This window comes from Scyliorhinus torazame, chromosome 17 (genome assembly GCF_047496885.1).
Source record: "Scyliorhinus torazame isolate Kashiwa2021f chromosome 17, sScyTor2.1, whole genome shotgun sequence".
NCBI lineage: Eukaryota > Metazoa > Chordata > Chondrichthyes > Carcharhiniformes > Scyliorhinidae > Scyliorhinus > Scyliorhinus torazame.
Window position 1 is genome coordinate 48,685,011 of NC_092723.1, and position 19,215 is coordinate 48,704,225.

Here is a 19,215-nt window from a genome sequence, read left to right on the forward strand (position 1 = left end):
GCGCCATGCCCCCCCCAGGACCCCGGAGCCTGCCCGCGCTGCCTTGTCCCGCCGTTCAAAAGGTGATTTACTCCACGCCGGAGGAAGAGGGTTGACAGGGGCGGGACTTCGGCCCATCGCGGGCCGGAGAATCACCGGAGGCGGGCCCACTGACCGGCGAGGCGCGATTCCCGCCCCCGCCGACCGGCGCGGCGTGATTCCCGACCCCGCTGAATTTCTGGTGGCGGAGAATTCGGGACACGGCGGGGGCGGGATTCACGCCAGCCACCGCCGATTCTCCGACCCGGTGGGGTTCGGAGAATCGCGCCCACAGTTTCATCCAAAGGGATGTTAGCTTTTTATTTCACTTACTCGCAGAAACCATTCTCTGCTACCATCGTTCTGCAATCACTTCTCATCCAACCCCGCAGTGCTACCTGTATCCCTATAAAGATCCAGGAGGCCCTAGAATGTGAGTAAAGTGGAGTTTTATTCAAGTTAAGGAAACAGCCGCTACAATGGCATACAACACAATAGGTCCCAGCCAGGACTAATGGAAGTGCTGGTTCCAGTTCGGGCTGGCTTTTAAGAAGTAAAGTAACTAGCCCCAGCTGGGCAGGCCTCTGCCCACTAGCAGGGAAGCTCATATTCTAGGAGTCCCATGGGGAGATCGATTAGTGTATCCCCGTGGGCCTCATAAGGGTATTACAAACCCCTTTATATATATGTGTGCAGTCTATCAAACAACAAGTGTGGTCTATTAAACAATTAAAAACTCCAATTCTAACTTTAGCACTGGGGAACATTAGCTCTTTCCTAACAAAGATGAGACAAGACAAGGAGTTAAGACCACAGGATGAGTAAGCTGAATGAAGACAAAGGGAAAGAAACAGATGTGTTTAGCTCAAAGAGATTGATAGAATTACAGCAGGGCGATTCCAAATCAAAACACATTTGTTAACCGCTTACTCGGAATTGGACACAAAATGTATTCCTGAATGTTATTATGTAAAGGATCACATATTAATGAGAAAATGGTGTCCCACACATGTGCAGATGACAAATGGGCAGAAATACATCAAATTGTATTCCCTCCTGAGTATAGGAAAGAAATTCTAAGGATAGCTCATGAAATTCCATTAGGACGGCATCTAGGAATAAAGAAAACACAAGCAAAGATACAGCAACTGTTTTACTGGCTCGAATTACATAGAGATGTAGTTAAATTTTGTCGAACATGTCAAGTAGAAGGGAAATCACAAGCTGAAACCTATTCCTGCTCTCAAAGAATCTTTTACAGGAGTTCTAGTCGACTGTGTTGGACCACTTTTGAAAATGCGAAGTGGAAATCAATACTTGTTAGCTATTAGATTTCCTGCAGCCATACCGTTAAGAAACATTACAGCCAAGAGAGTATAGAGGGATTAACCAGTTCTTTATTAGATATGGCTTACCGAAAGAGGTACAATCAGATCAGCGGTCCAATTTCATGTCAAGATTATTTAAAGAAGTCATGAATTGCCTGGAAATAAAATATTCTACATCACTGGTGTATCATCCAGAGTCTCATCAAACTCTGAAAACAATGATGAGAGCGTATAGTCAAGATTACCCTCATGATTGGGACAAAGGGATTCCATTTGTATAAATTGTCATGAGCAATGCACCAACTTATTCTACAAGATTTAATCCTTTTGAATTGTTTATGGGCATGAAGTTGGAGGATGACTGAAATTAATCCAAGAAAAGTTTTGTACTACGTATCGATTTTCAGAGAAAGACTGAATGGGGCTATTGAGGCGGCAAGGAAGTATTTAAAGATAGCACAGCAGGGAATGAAGACAATGGTTGATAGGAGAGCACAGATTTGTAGTTTTGTAGGAGAGGAGAAAGTGCTAGTGTTGTTACCTGTATCGGTTGAACCACTGAAAGGTAGATTTAGCGGACCATATCAGATTTAAAGCTAACAGAGTGAAGTAAATTATCTGGTATGCACACCAGACAGATGTAAATTTCACACAGTTATTAACATGCTTAAATGGTACTGGGATAAAGGAGATGAGGTCAGACATGAGTTTTGCTAGCAATAAAACAGGGGGAAGAGGAAGAGGTAAAGTCTGAGAATTACTTTCTTCTATTTCATTTGGGTAATGAGGAACTATTGAGAAATTTAAACAACTATTTAAGTTATCTTCCAGATGAGAAACAAGGCTAATTAGAAGAATTACTGCAGCCTTATAAATGAATTTGTGGGAAAAAGGTAGAACGGGGATAGCGATGCATGGTATAGATAAAAGTAAGGATATAATGTTATAATTGTGTAAAGTACTGGTGGGGTCACAGCTGAAATATTGTATGCAGTTCTGGTCACCACATTACAGGAAGGACGAATTGCTCTGGAGAGAGTGCAGAGGAGGTTTATAAGAATGTTGCCTGGGCTAGAAAAGTGTAGTTTTGAGAAGAGATTGGGTGGTTGGGGTTATTTTCCTTAAAACAAAGAAGGCCGAGGGAAAACTTAATTGAGGTGTACAAAGTTATGAGGGGAAGAGATAGGGTGCACAGGATAAAAATTGTTTCCCTTGGTGGAGAATTCTAGAACCAGAGGACATAGATTCAAGATAAGTGGCACAAGGTGTAAAGGGGACATGAGGAAAAACCTTTTTACGCAGAGGGTAGTGGGAGTTTGGAATTTGATGCCAAGTTGGTGGTGGAGGCAGAGACCCTTAACGCTTTTAAAAGGTACCTGGATCTGCACATTAAGTACTCTAAGCTACAGGGCTATGGGCCGGATGCAGGAAGGTGGGATTAGAAAGGGTAGCTGGGTGTCCTCGGGCTGGCATGGACAAGATGGACTGAATGGTCTTCTTCTGTGCTGTAACTTTTCTATGATTCTATGTGGGGGATACAGTTCCAATGAAGTAACATCTATATAGGTTAAATCCAGCAAAGTTATCGCAAGTACAGAAGGAAATTGAATATATGATGACATGATTGAATTCAGTTCAGTGATTGGAGTTCACCTATCATTATGGCGCTGAAGCCAGATGGAACACAAAGACTTTGTGTGGACTACAGGAAAGTGAATGTTGTCAACAAGAGGGATTAGGTTCCTATACCATGGTTAGAGGATTGAATTGAAAGAGTTGGACAGTCTAAATTCATCAGAAAAATAGACTTGTTTAAAGGGATATTGGCAAGTACCTTTGCCCGAGAGGGATGGACTTTGTCAATTTAAAGCTATGCTGTTTGGGATGAAGAAGGCACCCGCAACATCTCAGAGACTAACAATGTTATTCAAGGATTGAGTCACTGTGACAATTGATAGTTTAGTGGCATTTAGTCAAAGTTGGGAAAAACATCTTCAACACCTAAAAGGATTGTTTGAATGCTTAATAGTATCTAATCTAGTCATGAACTTGGCATATCGTAGGACATGGTCAGATGTCTTCATGAGATTCGAAAATACAGGCCATTTGGGATTTTAAGATCCCTGGAAATGAATGGATTTTATTGTAAGTTTGTGGCGAACTTTAGCAGTGTAGTTGCACCACTAACAGAACTCTTGCAGAAGAACAAGAAATGTAACTGGATGGAGTACTGCCAAACCACATTCCAGCACTTAAAAACTGTGTTGACAACAGTGTCAGTATTAAATGCACCAAATTATGAAAAAAAGTTTATCCTGGCTGTGGACGCTGGTGACATTAGTGTGGGGGCTGTGTTGTAACAGGAAGATGAACTTGGAATTGAGAAGCCTGTGGGGTACTTCTCAAGGAAAAATAGACATTAAGTTTGTATAGGCATTACAACATTTAGAGATTTATGTTGACAGAAGTTCAGCAGAAACAAGCATATAAACAGACCATAATCCCTAAAATTTCTGGAGCAGTTGTGAAATGGGAACACCAGGTTATTTTGATGGAGTTTGTTATAACTGTTTGATTTGAAAATCATTCATGTGGTTGGCAGAGAAAATATCATTGCTGATGCATCGCCATGTGTGTAAAAGAGACTATTGGGAACCTTCGGCGCGATTCTCCAAAATGGAGACCAAGTGCTCGCGCCGTCGTGAACGCCGGAGCGTTTCACGATGGCGTGAAACAGGCGCGGGGACTACCGACTCTGACCCACACAGGGGGCCAGCACAGTGCTGGAGCGGTTCACGCCACTCCAGCCTCCCTTCCCGGCGACAAATGGGCGCCGCGCCAACCCGCGCATGTGCAGTTGGGCCGCACCAACCCGCGCATGCGCGGGGGTCTTCGTCAATGCTCCGGCCCCGACGCAACATGGCGCGGAGGTTCTGGGGCCGGATGCAGAACAAAGTAGGCTCGGGGGGTGAGAGGCTGGCCTGCCGATCGGTGAGTCCCGATCACGGGCCATACCTCATCGGAGGCCCACCCCTGTGAAGGAGCACTTTTCCCTGCCCCACAGGCCGCCCCACGACCCTTCGTGCAGAGTTCCCGCCGGCAGGGACCAGGGATGAACGGCGCCGGCGGGACTCTGCCGTTTCTGCTCGGCCTATCTGGGCCGGAGAATCGGCAGCTCAGCCTCGTACAGCGGCCCGCGACCAGCGCCGCGCCAAATGCGCCGCCGTAAATGGCGCCAATTCTCCACACCTCGGAGAATCGCGCGCCGGCTTTGAGGCGGCGTGGCGCGATTGCGCCGATTCTCTGGCCCGGCGTGGGGCTCGGAGAATCGCGCCCCCTGTGTGAATACTTTGGCATATATTTTATGTTAATACATGCTTTTAAATTTTTGTAATGTTAGATAACGTAGAATTGATAAGAAATTGTTGAGAAATTAAATCGCCTTTCAAATTATAATGTTGCATTTGGAACAAGGGTTGGGAAAATTAAGACAAAAAAGGATAAAATAAAAAGGGGGATTGATAAGGGCAGCTGTTTGAAGGAGTGTTTTCATATGTGTATCAGTGAGAAAAGCAAGTGTTTACCTATGTGACTAGGGGTGAACAATGGGGTGTAAAAGAGGTGACTTCAAAGTGAAGAGAGTTGACACTTATGTGCTAATGCCAGGTCCACAGGGTGGGGAACACCAAAGGGAAGGAATGATATATCCATAGCACAATAACTGGAGAAAAGCACATTGTAGAAGCAGCTACCATCATAGCCACACCCAGCTGGTGAGAACAGCCTCCCCTTAAATACAAGTTACCACTAAATGGGCAACTGGCTAAAATCCAAAACTGAAACTGAGTAGATAGTGACTTCATTGAAACTGAAGATGGGGGGGGGGGGGGGGGGGGCAGCATGGTGGCGCAGTGGTTAGCATTGCTGCTTCATGGCGCCGAGGTCCCAGGTTTGATCCCGGCTCTGGGTCACTGTCCGTGTGGAGTTTGCACATTCTCCCCGTGTTTGTGTGGGTTTCGCCCCCACAACCCAAACATGTGCAGGGTAAGTGGATTGGCCACGCTAATTTGCCCCTTAATTGGAAAAAATGAATTGGGTACTCTAAATTTATGAAAAAACAGAAAAACAAAAGAAACTGAAGATGGATTTCCCAAACACGGACAAATAACCTGTGCGTGATAACTATCTGCTGAATTTAGCTCATGGAGTTATATAATATTAGATATTGTTTGGAAAAAGGGACATCTCAGAGTTCAGGAAATATAGTTAATGTGTATAGGCCTAAGTGTAGTTATGTGTACTGCTGTAGTGTATTATAGTCCATTACTTGCATGTTTTTTTTTTAAGTTAATAAGTATTACAATTAATTGATCACAAAATGAATGGACTATTCCTCCCTGGTTCACATATCTTTTCTCACAGTATAACAAATTGAAAATAGACACCTCGAAGAACTGATGTTCCAAGATACCCTTTTCGGTTTTGGGATGCACTCGCATTTAACATCAGAGAACTTATGAATTACGGAGCACAATGGAAGGAAAACATAGCATTTTCTAAGGTAGGACCCATATTTTGAGTTTTAAATTTCCCCCCAAAAAAACGTTTCACAACTGTGTTTTTAAATTAATTTGGAAGAAATTTTGCATTGCTCGAGTAATTGTTGGCATAAATTTTGTGATAGTAACAACAGTGTAACTAGCAGCATTTTACTGTCAATATTTCCCTTAAACTGACAGGAACTTCTGGAGTCTGTTCCCCCATGGGGTGCACTATTGAAGTCCCACCAGACTTTAATTAGGTAGCAATCGGAATCTGATGAAAATTTGCACCTTTACCCAATTAGTCTTGTAAAAATCCTATAATAAATTATGCTTTGTTGAATAAGGTGTAATTGGATCTTTAACTGCATTCTTCATTCATAATTACTCATGAACAGCCGCATCGGCCCTGAACTCTTATTTTTGTGTCCATTATTATAAAAAAAGCGAATTCTTCAAATAATATGTTTTAAAGTTTTGTTCATGGTATGTCAGCTTCTACTTTAATCCCATGTATTTGACCTAATCATTTATTTTGTTCTCTGTAGAATTTTAACTAAAAAGGAATATACATTTTACTTCTGGGAATGTTCGCTAATTCATCATTTTAAAGTCTATGAAAATAAATTAACAACATCAATTTATTTCTAGTTTTATCCAGGCTATTTACAAGTCATCATTTTTTTTTGGTGCGGCGGGCTTGACAAAGATTTGAGGAATCCAAATCCTGAATCAGATGTTTTCTGTTGGGTCATCCATGCTCAAACGCCAGTAGCATTTACCTCAACTGGCTCTGAGTGTTGTGGGTCTGAATATGTCCTTAAAGGCTGAACACAGAAACTTCACAATGGATTCATTAACCTTCCAAGATATGAGTAAAAAAAATTGGCATTCAGCTTTGCTTTGAACACAAAGGTATTACTGTTTTTTTCATATTATAGGAAAAGATAAACAGAATCCATTGCAATTGCATTAAAACAAGGAGGTAGGAGACACAACAAAGTTTATTGTAGTTCATTGCTTGATGTGGGTATTGCTATCTACAGCCTAGTTTTTACATTCATTCTTATCTGATGTTGGAAGCAATGTCCTTGAATGGTATCAAGTGTATTGAAGGCAATATTTGTTTATTGAGCATGTGAATGTTACTCTGCTTTCCTCTCAGGCTACAATCTACTCAACATGCAAAGTTTACTCTAATTGTAGGGTGATTGAAATAGCACCTCATTATCTTTATTCTCTATTCTGAAAATTAAACTTGTGAACTGCAAGTACAAACAAAGAATATTTAATTGTACTAATATTTAATTTTTAATTCCCGAATAGTGCTATCCCACTTCGTTTCACAGAAGGTTATTTTTATAAACTGGAATACATGTATATGTAAGCCCAATAATAGTAGCAGGGGTTCAAAAGATATGATTGTCACACAAGAAGTGATAGAATATATTAGAAAGAAAATGGCTGCAAAACGGTGGCAGTTTTTTGCAAATGGATTAATTGGTCAATTACGGGTCCCTGTAACAGGCTGGACTAAATTGCTGAGGAATTAAAGATAGTTTATGTTTCTGTATACACAGCATTCCCTGAATGCTCTGACTGCATTGTGAAGATTATAAAAGTGATGTTGTACATTTGAAGTCATGAATATGTAATGCCTGGTGAGTTAAATATTTGTGCCCTATTAGTTTGTTTTGTTTTCCATCCGCAATTAATTTGTTCTGTTTTCTTGTCAGAATATAATTAAATATACGCTGTCTGTGGAAGGCCATACTCACTGGATTTTCATATCTCATTATATTCTTTAAATGTGATTTTCAGTAAATGTGTGGATTCAGTTTTATTGAGTACAAAAGCACAAATTCATCAAAAGTACGGGATGCTTGTCGCATTCCAGGAGTAAGATTTATAGTCTCAAAGCGCAAAACAAATTGCAGTTCATTTGGGGGAGCTGGTGGTGTATTGGTAATGTCATTGAGCTTATAGCCCAGGAACCAAAATCCCATTAGAACTGCTGGTGAAATTTCAATTCAATTCATACATATGGAATTGAAACTAAAATGCTTGTCATTAAAAACCTACCTTGGATTCACTTTAAAGAAGTAAATCTGCTGTCCTCATTGGGTCTGGCCTACATGTGATTGTAGAGCCACAACAATGCCACCTGAAATGGTCTAACAGGCTACTTTTTGGAAAAAGGAATGAAGCCAAATAAATCACCTGGCATCAATAAAATCACCAGAAGTGGCAACAGCAAACTCATCTCTGACAACCCTGCAAAGTCCTCCTTATTTGTGCCAAAATTGGGAGAGCTGTCCCAGATACACATACCTTACAGACAATATCCCAGACACCCATTATCACCATCCCTGGATATGTTTGTCTCACTGATCAGTATCAAACAGTAGAAGTAGCATGTGACAGAATGAGCTAAGAGCTTCCACAACCAATGGATCAGATTTAAGCTCTGCAGTGCTATCACATTCAGTTGTGATTGGAGGTGCACAATTAAACAGCTAACAGGAGAAGGAGGCCTTATAAATATCCCCATCCTCATTGATGGTAAAGACCAGCACCTCTGTGTGAGAGGCAACCACCTTCAGCCAAAGAGTGCCGAGTGAATGATCCATCTTCCCCTCCTCCTGAGGTCCCCAGCATCACAGATGCCAGTCTTTAGCCAATTTGATTGACTCCACGTGATGTAAAGAACTGGCAAAAGGATCTAGCTGCAGCAAAGGCTTTGGACCCGAATAAGATTCCAGTAATAATATTAAAGACATTTGCTCCAGAACTAGCTGCGCCCCTTGTCAAGATCTTCCAGTACAAGCTGCAACATTGGCATCTACCCAGCAAGGTGGAAACTGCCGAGTATGCCCTGCCCACAAAAAGCAGGTCAACTCCAAGCTCACGGATGTTCTGTTTAGGTTACACCAGGGTAACTCAGCTCCTGACCTCATTACAGCCTTATTCCAAACATGAACAAAAGAGCTGAACTCAAAAGGTGAGGTGAGAGTGATTGCCTATGACATTAAGGAACTACTTGAGTGTGGAACAAAGGAGCCCAAGCAAAATTAGAGTCATTGGGAATCAGGAGGAAAACCATCCATTGGTTTAAGTCAAACTCAGCACAGAGGAAGATGGTGCAGTTATTGGAGGTCGATCATTTCAGTCCCCAAACATCACTGTAAGAGTTCCTCGGAGAGGTATCCAGCCGGGGCGGCATGGTAGTACAGTGGTTAGCACTGTTGCTTTGCAGCACCAGGGACCTGGGTTTGATTCCTGGCTTGGGTCACTGTCTATTCGGAGTCTGCACATTCTCCTTGTGTCTACGTGGGTTTCCTCCGGGTGCCATGGTTTCCTCCCACAGTCCAAAGATATGCGGGTTCGGTGGATTGGTCACGCTAAATTGTCCCGTCGTGTTCAAAGGTTAGGTGGGGTTGCTGGGTTATGGGGATAGGGTGGAGGTGTGGGCTTAGGTAGGGTGCTCTTTCAGGGGCCGGTGGAGACTCGATGGGCTGAATGGCCTCCTTCTGCACTGTAAATTCTATGAAATCTTCAGGTGCATCATCAATGACCTTCCCTCCATAAGGTCAAATATGGGGTTGGTCACTGATTATTGTACAATGTTTCTGACTCCGCTGATACAGAAGTAGTCATTTTCCATATGCAGCAAGATCTGGACAACATTCAAACTTGGGCTGACAAGCGGCAGTAATATTTACGTCCCACAAGCTCCAGAAAAATGACTATCTCAAATGAGAGAGAATCTAACCATCTCCCCTTGGCATTGAATAACATTACCATTGCTAAATCCCCCATTATACACACCCAAAACTGAACTGGACCAGTTGAATGAATGCTGTGGTTACAATAGTAGCTCAGAGGATAGGAATTCTGTGGCGAATAACTCACCTCCTGACACTCCAAAGCTTGTCCCAGGCACAAGTTAGGAGTGTTACTCTCCACTTGCCTGGGTGAATGCTGCTCCAACAACACTCAAGAAGCTCAACAACATTCAGGACAAAGTAGCCCATTTGATTGGCATCCCATCCACTTTTTTCAACATTCATTCCATTCACCACTGACACACAGTGAGAGCATTGTGTATCATCTACGTGGTGCACTGCAGCAACTTGCCAAGGTTCCTTCGACAGAATCTTCCAAATCAAACCTCTACCACCTAGAAGGGCATGAACAGCAGGTACATGGGAACACCACCAACTGCAAGTTCCCTGCCAAGTCACACACCATCCTGACTTGGAACTATATTGCCATTCCTTCTCTGTCACTGGGTCAAATCCTGGCACTCCCTCAGGTGGGTGTACCTGCACCATCAGGACTGCAGTGGTTCAAGAAGGAATCTCACCTCTGTCTTCTCACGGGCAATTAGGGATGGGCAATAAATACTGATGTAACCAGTGGCATGAAGATCTTGTGAATGAATACATTTTTAAAAAGCACATGGAAGTGAATTATTGTTTAACGATGACATCCACCAAATTAGGTCATGGTTTTGAACCAAAATCAATGAGATGAGATTTGATAGGCACAGTGATACCCCAAAAACAATGGTTACAAAATACAGATAATGCGGTCAAGCAATTCTAACCTGCAACTATGAGTTGCAATTCTTGATAACTTACAGTGATTGGAGGTTTGGAAGATCCCATAATGCTTCACTTGGGAGCTTCTTCAATTGGTTATTTTGGAGCATTCTATTGAAAAGAGAGACAAATTCATTATTTTGATGTACAAAACAGACAAATGTTTCTTACATGATATTGCATGCAAACTACTTTTTCAACTGAAATACTGAGCTAAAATTGGCGGAAGTGGGAGGCCAGAGACTTGTCCAAAATTGGGTCTTGCACCTCCATACTTTGTTGGCATATTTTTACCTGGCAGCTTGCCCATGTTGAAAAGATGAATTTCAAGCTTCTTGTCTTCCCAGCACTGGCCTGAATTTAAGTCCCAGGAGGAAAACACTTCTATTCCTCCTGGTTTCACAGGAGGAGTGTTATTTTAAAAGTTGTATATTTTTTTAACTAACACTTTGGTGGTGGCCAGTTTAGGCTAAAGCAGCTGCTGAAGAATCCTCAGCAGAACATGTTCAGTCTGAATTGCCTACTTTAGCATGTCCAAAAACAATTGTTAGGTCGATCGCTCATACATACATAATAACGGGTGCAATTTAACAGGAAAAATAGAGTCCCGTTTTGGGTGTGTTTAGCGGGGTATTTCTCAGCGCCTGCAGCACCGAGAATGACCCCAATATTAATTGGAATCTGGGTTTTTTTGGCCTTGGCACTTACTTTAATTTCCTGCAATAATGAGCTAAGCTCACAGCGCAGGAAAAGAACGGGACGCCATTTTTAATTGCAGTCCAGATCTCTCGTCACCCCACTGCGGCCTCCGAACTCCCCAATGTCCCAATTTGACCCAAGGCATTTTTGAGAGGCTGGGTCAGGGTTGAAATGGCAATCCTCCCACAAACATGACAATTGGTGCCAATTATTCAACCTTGTTCCCACGTGGTTTTGGGTAAACCACCACAACCAGGCAATTTAACTATTAGGCGATCCTCGAGCCCTCCCTCACCCCACCCTATAAGGGCAAGGCACCCCCGGGCCCGATTCCTGGCATGGGAAACCTGTACCCAGGCACCTAGGCGCTGTCAGCCTGGTACCATCCCTGCCAGCCTGGCAAGGGCACCCTGGAACTACCAAAGTGCCAGGCTGGCAATGCCAAGGTGCACAGCTGGCAGAAGAGGTGCCAGGGCACCACCCTACCCAGAGCCTGACCACCTCGTGACCTCTGATGGTCTGGGAGACACCCTCAGGTGCCGTTATGCTTGATCCACATTTGTGTGAACCAGTGCTAAATGGCGAGGTCTCCCAGGTGCGGGCGTTCATTCTCGGGCCTTGTGAGAATCCAGCGCCGACATATTTAAGTCAGCCACATAGATGTAAATCTGGATCACCCAGTGAGGGCGAGATACAGATCGCGACATCTCGTTAGATCTCGCAAAGTGTTCAGAGTGTTGCAAATCTTGCAAGAGGCCTCTCTTGAGATTTAACGGCCTTGTCGCATCACCGAATTGGGCATGGTGAGGCAATTTGATCACGCCCGTGATATCTGCTTTGGATGCCTACCAACAGTGCTTCAAAAATCTTTTGGGCTAATTTATTTTTCATTCAAATTAATATTGTGCAATTAGGGATTCAGTAAGTACAGTTTGACTCAGTTTGAAGGTTATGGGACAGAAGAGTAAAACATTGGTCAAATTTGGTGGTCAATGGAATTTGTTAATAATCTTGAAGAATGCTGCTCACGAAGCCCTGGTAACTCTGTGGCATGAATTTTTAAAAGAGCCAGACCAATTAATAGCAGGGAGTAGGCTTGTTGCCCAATTCAGGAAGGCTCCCAGCTCCCAAGGCCAGAGGGCCAAAGAGAGACCCTGCTGCATTAACACACCAGCAACTCCACCGGCCGAGGTGCGATTGAGGGAGAAACAGGACGCCGCAAAATGCAGACACCCTTGGAAGCAAAGCTCAGCGTTTTTAATATTTAGAAACCCACAGCTGATTTTGTGGATGAGCTTATACTATGAAGTGACTGTTACTGATGAGGGGTGAGGGCGGGAGGTCCTTGCAGAATGTAGTGCGCCCAAATCCCTGTCCCACCCCCTTCCCTTTCCTGACGCAAGCCCACAATGTGCCTGGCTGTGGTGGCTGACTCGGAAATATGTGGGAACAAGGCTGCATAATTGGCTTCAATTGTCTGCTTGTGGGAGGGTTGCAATTCCAACCCTGACCCAGCCTCTCCAAAAATGCCTTGGTGTCAGATTCGTGACACCGAACCAGTGTGGAATTGTGCCTCAGATCCCAGCCTCAACCTGCTTTTAAAATCCGGCCCTAAAGGTTGCTGGCAGTTTCACAAGGCAGTGTGGACAAAAGCAGACAGTTTTGCTCTTGTTACATCTGCAAAATCTGAGCTATTTTATAAGGTCCAGAGGAGTGGTTTCCCCTTTTTTTCTTGTTTTCCCTTTGAGGCAAGGATGACCATGTCCATCATCTGAGGTAGTTGGTAAGCTTCCAATGGGTGTGCAGGTGACTGCTACGAACAATCTGCGCCCAGATGTTTCTGTTGCAAATAGGACAGGTCTCCACAGATGATTGGATTTTGGACGAGTTGTTGGTCTTGGATTTTCTCTCTCTGATATGCGCTTGCTTTCACAGGAGGCCGCACCAGTTTTTATTTGGTTACACCAGGAGCAGCAATCCTGGAGCAGCCTCCGAAGGACTTGGAGTCAAAATAAAAATTCCTAGGTGAATCCTTCGGAGTGGTTTACCCTGTGACCCAGCTTATTTTCCATGTGGAGTGACAATGATCATTGTCACTCCACATGGAAAATAGGCTGGGCTTCAAAATGAACCATGTCAGTCAAGGCAGTGGCAGAGAAATACTAAACGTGGCCTCCAGATTAGGCAGAGAGAGGAACAAAGTTGGGTCAGGTTCCTGCTCCTGGTTAATAGACATAATAGAGAACAAGACTGGGCTCAACAATGATTGTCCTCAAAGTGAAAAGGTCTGGCAATAAACACTGCCTAAGCTCATCCACAAAATATAGCTACTTAAAATGAGGACAATTAGCATTGATTGAGCAATATCCTGCACTGTATTCAGGAGGGGAGATACTTCGAAATAAAACTAGACAATAAAAAGACATTTTAATGCAAGAGGGTATATCTTGCAGATTCACTGCATGGGTGGTAATCTGGCCCAGGGAATCGCGCGCCCATTATAGAAACAGTCTGATTTTCATTCCATTGCCCTCTCTGGGGATTCTGCCTATCTTCTGCTAAAGTTGCGTTGAGAGATTGAGAGAACACCCATGGAAATTACTGGGATATGTTTATTTCCCTTAGGGCTAATCTTCGTTCAGCCATCTCAGATTTTGCAGAGATTACGTAATTACAACGAATTAGCTGCTTTTAAAGGTTAGAACATATTAAGGCATCATTTCCTTTGAACTCGACAAATAATTATAGAGTTACTGCATATCAAAGAAGCAGAAAGAAGCTCAATGCCCAACATAGGATATACATTACTTTTATTATTTAAACACGAGTTTTGTCAACATGAACTAAACAGGAAATAAGTTGAAACTACACATAAACCTGGTGCCTGTGTGCCATGGAAAGAGTGCTTTGAACATTACCTCCAAGCGATCATTTGATGTTGTTTTATAGAATTAATCTATCATGAGCAGAACTGGATCTTAACATTATGAATATCTACAAGTCAACTTCATTTCACCACAGGACCTCAGGCTTTAACTTCGTAATCTTTCTGATCGTCCTTCCTGTTCTCTGTTTGTGACTAGGACATTTCTCTCGTGATGCCATGCCCATATAAGTCGAGTTCCTTCAAAGTCTATTCGCAGTTTGGCTGTTATTCTGGATGTGAGCCCAATACTTATACAACCTTTTTTCCTCTCTGTTAACCTCTCTTTGACCCTTACCTCCTATCTCCCGACCTTCTGGTCACATTGTTAAGCAACGTTTCATTCTTCTTCTCTTGGACACTTAGCTCCAAACCCCCACCAATTCTAACCTACACTCCTCCTCTGCATTCCTACTCTCCATGCTACCATCCCAAGCTTGAATAAGTCTGTAGCTAACCCTTTCTGTCTGACTAAGCATTCTACATAGGACCCATTGAGGCACCTGTCACTGCTTCCTTATAAACAGCAACCTAACGGTTCAATCCTCCAGTTGTTCTTCCTCTCATACAAGGTGGGGCTAACTTTTCAAACTTCCTTCCACCCCAGCTAACCCTACCAGAGCCTCTCTGGACTCTGTCAGAAGATCAAGAATTCCTGCTCATCTCTGTATTTCCCTCTAGAATGCTTGTTTGTTCACGAACAAGGCACTTGCTGACCACGTCTTATGTAGGTGATTGCATTGAAACCCATGACATTACCTTCAGCCTCATTTATGGGTTGGGAACACTCTGTCCTTCGCATTTACCTCTCAGTCTTTCTATCATCAACACCATTTGAGCTGTTGATTCGTGTGATGTGAAATACATATATACAAATCACCCACCCTGTCTCCCCCATGAGCTTACAGGAGGATCTTCTACTGGTGCCCGCCACGCTGTGTCAGAATACCCGTCAGAGGCTGACATGAACCCCGTTAATGGGATGCAGATGAAGGCCCGACACCCCCACGCCAGATTCTCCACGATGCCAGCATGAAAACACGGCTGGCATGAAACACATTCGCTCAATATGGCGAGCAGATGTTGGGACTCCTTTGAACATTGCCTGGGGCTGCTTCCAGAGTTGAGTATGGAGGTCGCCAACAACCCTAGACCCTGGAACATCTCAGTTAGGTGGATTGGCCATGATAAATTGTCCCTTAGTATCCAAAGATGTGCAGGTTAAGTGGGGTTGCAGGGTTGGGGTGGGGGAGTGGGCCTGGATAAGGTCCTCTTTCAGGGGGTTGGTGCAGACTCGATGGGCCGAATGGCCTCCTTCTGCACTGTAGGGATTCCATGGATTCTATTCTATACAAGTGAGTTGGGGGTGCATCTGCAGGCAGACCTTCCAGATTAGATGTCCTGGAGGGGGTCCATCTTCCAGCCTCAGAATGCTCCTGGAGATCCATCATTATTTTTAGGAAGTTCGCCTTCTTGCTTCAATAGTGGGTCAGTGATGTTGGGAACCTTTGCAACACAGCACCAGGGCATGATGGTGGACCATGCGGCAGCCGGGCCTGCTCCGCCACAGAAGATAAACACCCAGGTGCATAATTAATGAGGTCAAGGCCTGAAGAATTTGTGGATTTTCTCACTGGCCCCTGCAGCCGGGAACATTCCATGCACCCAACCCACCACTGCATATAGGGCTCGATTCAACCAAATGGGAACAAAGTCCCATAGCGAGCAGGTTTAGCCGCATGTTTCCCAATGCTCACAGTGGCGAGAAACACATGGCTATTCAACGCTATTCACGTTATATAAGTGGCCTTAATGGGGAACAAGCGGCCGAGGCAGCACCTAGCCCCGTTTTGTACAGTGGGAATCTCCGCTACAGCCCAAGTGCTGGAAAGTGCGATTAGAACACTGCTGCCTCATGGCACTGAGGATCCGGGTTCGATCCCTGCCCTGGGTCACTGTCCGTGTGGAGTTTGCACATTCTCCCCGTGACTGCATGGGTCTCACCCCCACAACTCTAAGATGTGCAGGGTAGGTGGATTGGGCACGCTAAATTGCCCCTTAATTGGAAAACTATTTTAAAAAGAAAATTGGATTTGAATAGATAGGTGCTTGATGGCCGGCAGAGACACGTTGTGCCGAAGAGCCTCTTTCCATGCTGCAAAATTCTATGACTCGGAATTGGGACTCATATCCGTGAAGAAACAAAGGCTGAGTGGCGACTTGATTGAAAATCAAATTTAAAATCATGAGGAATCCTGGATGGGGTAGATAAGGAGAACCCTTTCCCATTGGTGGAAGAATTAAGAACCAAAGGTAATACGAACAAGAAGCAAAAATGATACGAGAACATCTTTTTCGCACAGTGAATGGTAAGGGCCTAGAAAGTGCTGCCTGAGAGAGTGGTGGAAGCAGGTTCAATCGAGGCATTCACAGGGGAATTAGATTATTATTTGAAAAGAAACCAGGGACGGGATTCTCCGATATCGGCGCGATGTCCGCCGACCGGCGCCAAAAACGGCGCAAATCAGTCCGGCATCGCGCCGCCCCAAAGGTGCGGAAGTCTCCCCATCTTGAGGGGCCGAGCCCTCACCTTGAGGGGCTAGGCCTGCACCGGACAGATTTCCGCCCTGCCAGCTGTCGGGAAAGGCCATTGGTGCCCCGCCAGCTGGCGCGGAAATGACTTTGCCGTGCGACGCATGCGCGGGAGCGTCAGCGGCCGCTCACGGCATCCCCACGCATGTGCAGTGGAGGGGGTCTCTTCCGCCTCCACCATAGTGGAGACCATAGCGAAGGAGGAAGGAAAAGAGTGCCCCCACGACACAGGCCCGCCCGTGGATCGGTGGGCCCCGATCGCGGGCCAGGCCACCGTGGGAGCACCCCCCGGGGCCAGATCGCCTCGCGCCCACCCCCCCAGAACCCCGGAGCCTGCCCACGCCGCCTTGTCCCGCCGGTAAGAGAGGTGGTTTGAGTCTCGCCGGTGGGACAGGCATTCCAGCAGCGGGACTTCGGCCCATCGCGGGCCGGAGAATCGCCGGGGGCGGGCCCGCCAACCGGTGCGGCGCGATTCCCACCCCCGCCGAATATCCGGTGCCGGAGAATTCGGCAACCGGCGGGGGCGGGATTCACACCAGCCCCCGGCGATTCTCCGACCCGGCGGGGGGTCGGAGAATCCCGCCCAAGATGTGGAGATGCCGGCGTTGGACTGGGGTGAGCACAGTAAGAAGTCTTACAACACCAGGTTAAAGTCCAACAGGTTTGTTTCAAATCACTAGCTTTCAGAGCACTGCTCTTTCCTCAGGTGAGGAAGGTGAGGTGAGGTTCATTCACCTGAGGAATGAGCAGTGCTCTGAAAGCTAGTGATTTGAAACAAACCTGTTGGACTTTAATCTGGTGTTGTAAGAAAAGAAACAATATACAGGGGTCGGGAGGAGGCAGGAGAAGGGCACAAGGTGTAATGCTCTTTTAGAGATCCAGTGCAGATACAACGGCCTTCTCTGTGCTGTAACAATCCTGTGATTCTGTGAAGTACCAAGAGAATCATTGGGAACTAAGGGAGTATGAAGAAAGGGCAGAATATTGGAGCTGATGTAAATGTTCAGTGATGTCCTTATTTTATAATGGAACCCAGTCGATGGGCCACATGGCTTACTACTATTTCTTATGTTCCAAATTCCTTTACCTTTCCAGCTCCCTCTCCTCCTTCAAGATCCTCCTTCTTTTTATTCATACAAGGGATTTGGGCTTCACTGGCTCGACCAGCCTATTACCCATTCCTGATTGCACTTGAGAAGGTGGTGGTGAGCTGCCTTCTTGAACTTTTGGAATCCATGTGGTGTAGGTATACCCACAGTGCTGTTAGGGAGGAGTTCAAGGATTTTGACCTCAGTACTTTCTTCTTTGCCTCAGCATTCATTTTTTTCCTATGATAACGTGAGTGCAAGATGTTGTTGTTAAATGTTAAATCACCTTCAGTATTACTAATGGTTTACTTGGTAATCCACAACATTCCCTTCGTTGAAGGGTCAGTTACGAGGAGACACAAGTTTCAAGGTGACGGGCAGGAGGTTTGGGGGGATTTGAGGAAAGGCTTTTTTACCCAGAGGGTGGTGATGGTTTGGAATGCACTGCCTGGGATGTTGGTAGAGGTAGGCTGCCTCACATCCTTCAAAAAATACCTGGATGAGTACTTGGCATGTCATAACATTCAAGGCTATGGACCAAGTGCTGGCAAATGGGATTGTGTTTTTCATGAGTTGGCGCAGACTCGATGGCCGAAAGACCTCTTCTTGTGCTGTTTTATTCTGTGATTAACTTTAACCCAGAACATGCTTCCAACAGAAAATAGCTCCAATGAGCTGATTTCCTGCCTGGCAAAGGAGACCGCAGTAATTTGATTAAAGTTTTCCGACACTATCATGTTTGGTTTGAAAGTCACATTGGTACGGTTTAAGTTACTTACATTTGAGCGTCCTAAATATACCAGAACTATCGAGTTTGCTAGAATCAGTGCTTTTGCTATCTGTTTCTAGACGTTTGACTATTCTTTCTTTGTTGAACAATTATTAAGCAAACTGCATGTGGTTAAATAGCATCCAGATACGACAATTTGTTGGATAATTAAACAACTGTCTTCTTCCTTACCTTCCCACTCTATAGATTTCTGCTTTACAACTTAAAATATTTTCATCCTTGTTTTCAAAACCCTCCCTAGCCCCACCCCTTTCTCCCTATCTCTATAACCTTTCCAGCCTTACAGCGCTTAATGATATCAGTGTTCCTCCAATTCTCTTGCTTATCGCTAATTTTAATTGCTCCACCATTGGTGGGCATGCCATCAACTTCAAGCCGTAGTCTCTGAAAGTCTCTTCTTAAATCGCTCTGATCCTCGAACTTTCTTTCTTCCTTTAAGACACTCATTAAAAATCTCTCTCTGATCAAGCTGTTGATCACCCATCCATATAGCCCCTTTGTGGCACAGTGTCAAATGTTCTTTCATACCCTCCTGTGAAGTGTGTTGGAATGTTTCACTATGTTAAAGGTGCTTTTTAAATTCAAGTTGTTGTTGTCTATAAAGTAACAAGTTGGACAATGGAGCCACAAAT

General features: G+C 44.7%; 1 protein-coding gene across 2 annotated transcripts in view; it reads right to left on the minus strand.

Annotated features, from left to right (window-relative positions):
- The window catches only part of lgr6 (leucine-rich repeat containing G protein-coupled receptor 6), a 377,645-nt gene that overhangs the window by 135,056 nt on the left and 223,374 nt on the right, over positions 1-19,215 (minus strand). For both annotated transcript variants that reach the window (XM_072480398.1, XM_072480397.1), the window contains exon 4: positions 10,531-10,602. In XM_072480398.1, coding sequence (XP_072336499.1) covers positions 10,531-10,602 — 72 coding nt within the window. The remainder of the gene's footprint in view (positions 1-10,530; positions 10,603-19,215) is intronic.